The sequence below is a fragment of the Tenrec ecaudatus genome, chromosome 16 (assembly GCF_050624435.1).
Source record: "Tenrec ecaudatus isolate mTenEca1 chromosome 16, mTenEca1.hap1, whole genome shotgun sequence".
NCBI classification, from domain to species: domain Eukaryota; kingdom Metazoa; phylum Chordata; class Mammalia; order Afrosoricida; family Tenrecidae; genus Tenrec; species Tenrec ecaudatus.
This window is the reverse complement of record NC_134545.1, coordinates 97,010,044-97,018,907: the sequence shown is the minus strand read 5'-3', so window position 1 is coordinate 97,018,907 and position 8,864 is coordinate 97,010,044. Positions and strand designations below refer to the sequence as shown.

General features: G+C 51.1%; 1 protein-coding gene across 26 annotated transcripts in view; it reads right to left on the bottom strand.

The window, feature by feature from the left end:
- Positions 1-1,500: 1,500 nt before the first annotated feature.
- Positions 1,501-8,864, bottom strand: part of TCF7L2 (transcription factor 7 like 2) — a 215,116-nt gene continuing 207,752 nt past the window's right edge. For 14 of the 26 annotated variants that reach the window (XM_075533508.1, XM_075533509.1, XM_075533513.1 and 11 more), the window contains one exon: positions 1,501-3,796. In XM_075533508.1, the coding sequence (XP_075389623.1) occupies positions 3,376-3,796 (421 nt within the window). In that variant the 3' untranslated portion in view covers positions 1,501-3,375. The remainder of the gene's footprint in view (positions 3,797-8,864) is intronic. The other 12 variants (XM_075533526.1, XM_075533528.1, XM_075533530.1 and 9 more) reach the window with 2 other exon arrangements.

Genomic DNA, 8,864 nt, shown 5'->3' with positions numbered 1-8,864 from the left:
GAGAATCATACCTGCCTCAGGTAGTGTCTGGATGAAAAAGAAACCAAAAGATGCACCGAAGTGCCTTGGCCTGTTACCACAGATGGAATGGTTCTAGTCTGGTGACTGAATGTCTTTTCTGAGGTCACTCTGGACCCAGTGTGTAAAATAAACCAGGAAAGGGCACTCAGAAGCACGCCTCCTCCCCACATCTCCGGAACACAGAGCAGAGCAAAACAAGAGAAAGAAATGCTTCCATTTTATACAACGGCTCTCGCCGGAGTGTCTGAGGAGCTTTCCTGGAGGGTCAAAAGGCAAGGCTAAAAAAAAAAAACCCGAGCCTGTCGACACGAACATTGTCAACACTCATTAAAACCCATCCTTTGAAAGGCGTGTAATGAGTCTAAAAGCTAAGGTCCAGATGTCCTAGATAAGTAGAACCATGTACTATATTTATCCATGAAATCCCAGGCTTGGGAGAAATGAATTCAAAGGGGATGCTTAGGAAGATCTCCCCTACAGGCCAGGACTGAAGGTCCTCATCTCACTCTCGTGCCAGGGTACTGCCAAAGGACCTGGGTGCTACTGACCGTAAGACACCGCCACCCCACTCCCCGCCATATAAACCTCGACGTGAAGCACCCTTGTAATTTCCTAAGACTTCTTGCACAGTCGCTCAGCTCTAGAGACAAGGTTTCCACTTGACCCTTTCACATTAATGGTCCTCCCAACGGCCATGTTCAAGTTCCTTACCTCTCAATACTAAGACTTAAATCCTGTCTGTGGGAACCTGGGAGAGGGACGGGTAGGGCATATCAGAGCTCCGAAGCTGTGCTGTAAGGCAGCCAGGGGGGCTGCGGGGCTCTGGTGGGAGAATTCTTGCCTTCCATGTAGGAGACCTGGGCTCAATCCCTAGAGCACTTCACATGCGGCCACCATCTGTCTGTCAGGGGCGGCTTGGGGGTTGTTATGATGCTGGACAGGTTTCATGGAGCTTCCGCACCAAGGTGGACGAGGCAGGCAGGAAGTTAGGATGCAGTGACCTAATTCCAAAAACCGGCCACTAGAACCCGCTGGATCACATTGGGGATCTGACTGCGGGGATGGCACGGGACCGTGCAGTCTGTCACTGAGTTGGGCCTTGGGTCAGGAGCTCCCTCAACTGTGCGTTAAGATCAGAAGGAAACACGCTGGTGACACCACAGTTGGATAATAAGGGGAAACGCATGCACCAGGATTTGGACGTGAGGTCAGTCGTCTTGTGGCAAATGGCACGTTGGACAAGCCAGACCTCTGCCGGCGATGTCAAGTGGACTCCGAGGTCCACAAAGGAGGTGCAACCCCTGCAGGGAGTTCAGGGCCACGTTTCCATTTCTAAGTCATCATCTCCAATCCATACACTCATCCAGGGGTCCAGCACCAGCTGGGAGGCAGATACGTTTCTCTTGTGGGGTCAATCCGGTTACCCTTGGAGAGCAAAGTCCCATCACAGAAACAAGCGACCAGCCTGTATGTGCACATACTAAGTTGCTTTTATTAATCCAGACCGGCATGCTACAGATACTGTACAGAGTGAACATTTATTCATTACAAAAATGGCTTCCAAACCATTAAAAATGAACTTGGAATAAGAGCATAAAACGGAACGGTAACATCACAACTGTTAGGAAACATTCAAAGTATTCACAAAAAAAAATGTTATAGTTAGCATCTTAATAAACCAGAGGAAAATCAGACAGTTTTACAATCGCTTCATGTCAACTACAAGGGCACTGAATGAACAGGTCTCAGCTTTATACAGCATTTTGCAACATCAACATGCCTAGGATTTTTTTTGTCTTTTTTTTCTTTTAAAGTTCGCTCCCTACTCGTATGTAATATGTGTACATAGAAGCGGCAGCTGGTTTTTCCTTTTGAACGGTAATCTAACGTACAGAATTTGGACCCTAACGGGTTTTTACCTCTTCATTTAAAATGCTTTCCGGACAATCTGCTACCAAGCACATCTTGTTATAGGTGACATTAAAACTACATACAAATCTATCTATGTAACATCACAGCAAAACAGGATGAACAAAAATTACAGCCTCAAAAAGGGGGAGAAAGCTAAAGTCACTGAGAATTTTGGCACATCGAAGTTTCTGCACAGGGCCAGTCCATGCCTAATGGCAGAGGGCGTTGAACTGCAGGTTCGAAGGGGCGAGACGGGGACACCCCGGAGAGTCCCCACGGCTTCTCAGACAGCGTCGCTAAAATTCCCTCACTGATTTTTCAAGTCTTAATGATAAGTAATGGCTTTTAAAGCAACTTGTATTAATGCTACTGATCCTTGAATGCAATTATTAATGTCCATTTGGTGGCATTCTGGGTTTCATACAGCCAAAAAGAAAAAAAAAACAAGAAAAGGAGGGGTGGGAGGGAACAAAAATATATATACACATTTTATATATAAACTTAAAAACCTTGTACAAATGAGTCATTATATATAAGCTGCTTAGGCTAAGAGGAGGGGGGAACTCTATACAGTTTTAAGAAAAAGGAGAACATATTTTAAAAGGGACAACATACAGTTACGACAAGCAATCTCTAAAGCAATAAATACTACTGATCGGTCCAACAGGGTTGTGATTCCATTCATTGCTGAGTAACACCCCCCCCGCCGCCCCCCCCCCCCGGAAAAGAACACCACCATGGAACAAGGTAATATTAACACATTTTTAACCCTTTGTTTCTGTACATTTAAACAATAGCAAGGAACATCACAATAAAAGTTGTTTCACACAGGAGGAGAGAGAAAAAGAAAAAAGGAGGAAAACAGAACAAAAACGTAATGGCACGGCATCCGGCGTGCCCGTGTGGTTCAAAACGATGAGGTTGAAAATGATTGGTTCGCAAGCTCGTATTTAATACAAATAAGACAGAAGTAGCCCCTGCTGGAGGGGCCACTTCACAATTGCTTCTTCGTCTTCGCGGGTTTTTTTTTTCTTTTTTCTTTTTTAACCAGTCTTTTTAAACTAAGCTATTAGAACTACATAACAGTTATGTATATATAGATATTTATATATATTTTTAAACGCTACAAAGACTTTAAACAGCGGTTGATAAAAATTTTGGTAGAATCATGAGGTTCTTCTCTCATCTATAATATTTAAAAGGAGCCATTGAAATAAGGACGGGTCAAATATTGACCAATGAACTCGATAAACATCAACTCATGTAGCCACGTGGCACGAAAACCAAAGGGTATCCAAATAAAAACAAAACCAACAAAAACAAAACAACCACCCAACAGAAACAAGAATCTTTCGTGGTGGGAGGGCGACGAGGGGGAGGAGATCAAAGAGAAGGCCATCGGGACATGGGGACCAGCCAACCGGATGGAGCACGAAGCTACAGCTATTCTAAAGACTTGGTGACCAGGGAGAGCGGCTGGGGCTGGGTCCCGGCCAGCGCGCTGTGGGAATGTACGGAAGAAGTCGACGGCTGTGCGAGAGACGAGGGGACGCCGGGCGGCTGCAGAGAGGCGGGGGGCAGGTCCAGGGCCCCGTTGGGGCAGAGGGCTGGGGCCTTGCCGTGGGCGGCCTCGGCGAGCAGGAGGGCGGGTGGCGGAGGCATCATGGACAGGTGGCCCAGGGGGTCTGGCTTCAGGGACAGCGAGAGAGGCTGGGTCTGCTCAGTCTGCGCCTTGGCGTCATGGGGAGGGGAGCCTAGCAGGTTGGGGGAGGGGGGAGGCGAGTCTAGTAAGCTTCCATCTGAAGAGGGTGAGCTGAGGCAGCCGCCTTCACCTTGTATGTAGCGAACGCACTTTTTTTTTCTCCTAGAAACAGGGGGAGAGAGGGAAGGGTGAATGCTGGGCAGAGAAGCCAGAGGAGAGAGCCAGTGAGAGCTCAGAGCCAGAGGCCACCACCTGGCAGGGGGGCCCCAGGGAGGTGGCACACCCGGTGTCAGGCAAGCTTAAAGTCACCCCGGGGTGCTTGCCGCAGCCGGACTGCTCTGGCCAGCTAGCCAGCTAGCCAAGAGTCCAGAACTGCCTCTGTCCTCCCCCAGACCCACTTCGGCCCAGAGCCAAGTCACCTGTGGGCCATGCACCTACTTGCCAATGATGGCCTTGTCCACACTGAGCTTCGAGACAAAGCTAGCGATTTCTCTTTGGGCTCAGAAACTGCAGCCATCCCACCAGTGTCCATCCCCCCTTTCCCACCACTCCTCACCCCAACCTGAGAGAGAGAGAAAGAGTGTATGCGTATGGGTGGGTGTGTATGAGTGTGAATGTGTGTGAGCATGCAAGACAGAGAGCTCTGCCCCTAGGTGCATCAGGCCCACAGGCAACTCTCAAAATGCTGACTGTTGAGGCCACATTGCTGAAGGTAGCGCTAATAAAAGGTCTCACAGTTGTAACCCAGCACCACTGAGGCCACCTCCAGCCACCGCCACTACCCCCACCGCCACCGCCACCACCACCACCACCGCCGCCACCAGGCTGCCGGTGCCCGGAGAGCTCTGGGGCTGGTCTGTTAAGAACCACACCAAATCAAGAGAGGTCAGAATCAGGGGAGAGGAGCAGGGGTGGGGAGAGACAAAACCAAAAGGAAATAAACTTAAAAAACAAAAACCAAAAGCAACCGAATAAACAAAACAAAACCACCAAGAAACGGGTCGAAGAGGATCAACGGAGGTAGGGGAGAAGAAGAAAAACAGAAAACAATGCAAAGGAACAAGAATAACTGGTCGTATGGCCTGCAGGTTGTGGATTCCATTAAGATTTCGACTTGATTTTTTATTTTTATTTTTTGGATTTTGGGGGTTTCCCATCCCGCATCCCAGAGGGGAAAGCTTGGAAGGAGAGAAGGTGAGGCTGGGGATAGAGGGGCGGGGTCCTCGGATGTGGTCAGTTATGTCAAGGAGGGTGGGGGGAACGGCAGTCCAGACCCATCACAGGGGGTGACGACCAAGAAGACTCACCAGGTAACTGGAGCCTGGACCCTCCTTCTGGGCAGGGGGTGGGGGTGGGCGGGAGGGGGACCATACTTTTTAGACCACAAAGACTCAAGTGTTGCCCTGTGCCAGAAACCGCCATCTCCCCTCTTCTGCCATCCTCTATGCATGAGACAGAAGTAAGAATCTGAGAGTATCCTGCTGGCTTGCCACCCAAGGATGGCTATGCACTAGAGGTACCGTGTTACCACGGACCCCAGTTCGACAGGAAGCCATGGGCCGAGAAGGCAATACTAGAGCGTGGCCCTAGCAATGGCAGACACCGGGGACTTGTGGGTCTAAGGAGCCCTAGGATGCCGTCCCAACCACGGCTGGTAACACTCTGTCGAAAACCGAGAGCTTTCAGCCACTGCAAAGCCCCCACCAGCTTGCTTGGGGGGAGGGCCACTGCTGTTGGACAACGTCCCTGGCCTCTGAAAGGACAGGGGCATCGAGTGCCTCAGCGCTCTCTGCTCATGCTCCTTGTTGCCTGGTGGTGGTAGGGGGTGGGGAGGGGCTCAGCAAGATGGCAGAGGGAGGGAAGAAGAGGAGGGGGTGGGAGGGTACATGCTCAGTCCTTCTCCCTCCCAGAGGCGGAGACCCCTCGGACGAGGCCCTTGTGGTCCATGCACCTCCTCCAGGCCGGAAAGGACTTGGGGATGGGGAGCAGTGCAATTGAATTTAGCAAGTCCCTTTCTTTCCTTGGAGGATTGAAGGAGGCTGCGGGGTTCTGTGCCCAGCCCAGAATCCAAGGGAAATGAAGCCTCTCCGAGTTTTGAACCACCCTATCCTGCAGATCAAGACATGCTCGGAGACTAAGATGTCCATGCAGTTTACAAAATGGGAGAAGCAAGGGGGTAGGGGCGTAAGCCACACTGAGAAGCAATGGGGGGTGGGGTGGGGCGAGGATAAAACGGGTGTCTGAAGGGAAAGAAAGGAGGGGGGTGGGGTGGGATGGACACATCGGGGAGAGCAAGAGGGTGACACCAAGCAGCTTTCCATGCTATATGAGGGCAGAGTGGAAGGATGGGGGAGCAACTTGGTGGGCTCAAAACAGAATCTTGTTAAAATGACCTCAAATGTCAAACAAAATCAGAAAAACCCCGTGTCTGCAAGCTGGGAGCTCTGATTGTCTGGGAGCGGGCCTGGCGCGCTCTGGGCCCTCCCGCCCGCCTCGTGCCATGGTAGCTTCCACGTCATGGGAATGCGTGGAGCATGGGGAACACAGGCACAAAGACTGAGGGATACAAGGGCGGTTCTTCCAGTGGGCAGCCGAGTAGGGGCAGTTGGCGCCCACGCCCACTTCTGGTCAGCCACCAAATGCCTCGGTGTTTGCTGTTTTTCTTGCTCCCCTTTCTTTGTGAAGTTTCTCCTACAGGTTCAGGGTTTAGCATCAGGCCAGGTCTGGCTGTCGAGGAGAGAAGGGGTGGGTAATTAGCTGTATCTGCCCCAACTCATTAACACCAACTTGGTTCTCTCTATAGCCCAAGGGCTGGCCCTCTTCAGCCCCGACCTGCACAGAGCTTCGAACATGGCTATGCTGTAGCCATCAAGGCATGTGTCACTAAACCACGAGTCCCTCCTGAGCATCCTTTGCTGGAATAACACCCTCAACAGTGGACACAGCGGTGGCTGCTACTCAAGACTACAAGTCCCCCAACTCCCTTTCTCGGTGGGCCTTGAAACAGAGCAGGGGGGCTCTGGCCACTGGGGACATTCAACTGATGCTGATGCATGTGGGGTGTGGTAAGGGCCTGGCAGCCTCCTGCCCTAACCTTTGGCTTCACATCGGCACATTAGAAACTCACGCTGTGAAATTCACGAAGCAGCAGTTACAAGGGCTGTTTTCTGTGTTACGTGGGCTGTGCCCAAGGGCTGTTTCAGTCAACCTTAGAAAATGCCAAGCCCACTGCCATTGGGTCAATTCCGACTCCGAGCGATCACCTAGCTAGGGTTTCTGAGGCTGTAATTCTCTAAGGAAGCCAACAGCCTCATCTTTCTTCCACGGAGCAGCTGGTAGGTATGAACCACCAACCTTGTGGTTAGCAAGCAGCAATCAATGCTTACCAGGTTCCTTAATGTTAGAAAAGGTTCAAGGTCGAGTCTGACTTGTGGCAATTACTCCTGAACAGAACAGGGCTTTCTAACCCCGTCCCTTACCCCCACGATTAAAGTACACAGAAGAGGTTGCAGGTGCAGCCTTGCCGTGCGAAGCACAGCCCCTGTCCATGTACAACCCAGGAGAAGGCCCTCTAGGGGACCCTGTCTGGGACCACTCCTGTGGCTGGGCATCTTCTCCACAGCCCCCTGACACAACAACATCACTGTCTGGCTAGGGTCAGGGGGCATTCTGTCAACCTTGGCCAAGTATGTTGCCACTGAGTTGATTCACAGCGACCTTATAGGACCCAAGCAGAACTGAACCATCGGCTTTTCAAGACTGTCAATTCTTCATGGAAGTAGAATGCCACATCTTTCTCGGGTGGAACGATGAAGGGCGGGTGGGTTTGAACTGCGGACCTATCGGTCTGTGGCTGAGCGCCTCACCAAAGCTCGCTTTTTCTTGGCAGGACATTATTCAATGCCCACCGCCTCTCATCGAAGTGATGATGAAGCGCCCGTGCATTTTACTGCCAAGACCCCTGGACTGCGGCATCTGTCCCTTCCGCCAGCTCTGCGAAGTCACAGCCTAACTGACTGCTTCTTTCTGTGTAAATTCCTTTTCTGATGGGTGTTCGTCTAAGGCTCCATCCCTCTCCTCCTTGGTCCCCATGGGCAGAGGGTCGTCTATTGATAAGGGTCCCCTCAGCAATAAAGCCGCCGAGGTCCTCTGGCCCCTAAACGCAGGGTCACTTGGGGCATGTCACCACTCTCTCGTACCAGCATCAGAGCAGGGAAAGAGACACAGGAGACTCGTGGGCATGCGCGTGATGTGATGGACATCTGGTCTAGAGTCTAAACACGGAGCACATGGTAGAGGCATGGAGGAGAGGTAAACGTGACGAGGAAGGTTCTACAAACAGGGAGGCATGGTTGGGGGTGGGGTTGAGATACCTACCATCATAATATTCCAAATTCAAAGACTGCTTGTATCAGAACAAAGAAACAACAAATTTAACCAAAGGTGGTCATTAAAAGAAAGGAAATGTGACAAGAACTAGTAGGCGCCCCTCCACCATGAAGGAAGTCCCTACAGCTGTCCTGAATGACGCGCCTGCAGGCAGAACACGGCTGTTGCACTTGGATGGACTCTTCTGGGTTTACTCTGGTTCCTTTTGGTACCAAGACCGTATTCGTTTATAATACACACAGACTTGTTAAAGTTCTGCCAGCCGGGCAACACTGCTTGCAGCCGTTTTAGCTGGTGCATGCCGTTCAATGCCACGCTTCTGTTCCGCACTGTAAAACCACGTCAGCTAGCCAAGCTCCTCTGTGCACACGGGACAGGTGGTTTTTAAACGCAAAACAAAACCAGAAACAAAACGGCAACGAAAAACAGAACGGAATAAAACAAAAGAAGCCTGCCCCCGAATACGTCTCCGAGTGTTCAGACTGCAAGTCCGTGGGAGCCCATCACTGCCAAGTTTTTAGCTCGTTGCAACCTTTGGCCGTGGTGGTCCTACCTGCTCAGGTTACATGCCACCAAAATGGTCCTAAGGCCGGCCTTTCCCAACTAAAAAGGACGTGGCCTGCCCCTGTGGGGGGAGGTGTCTGGTCTCAAGTCCGCCACCAAGGACATGGAATTTGTTAAGAGCAAGGGGTGCAGGGGAGGGCGAGAGAGAGTGGGGAGCGGGCATGGCATAAAATTAGCGGGGGCATTTGGGAGGAGGAGGATTATTAGGCATTGAAGTCAGTGGGGAAGTAGAAGGGAAAGAGGTGGAAAGTAGATCGCCACACTAAAGGTACCAGAA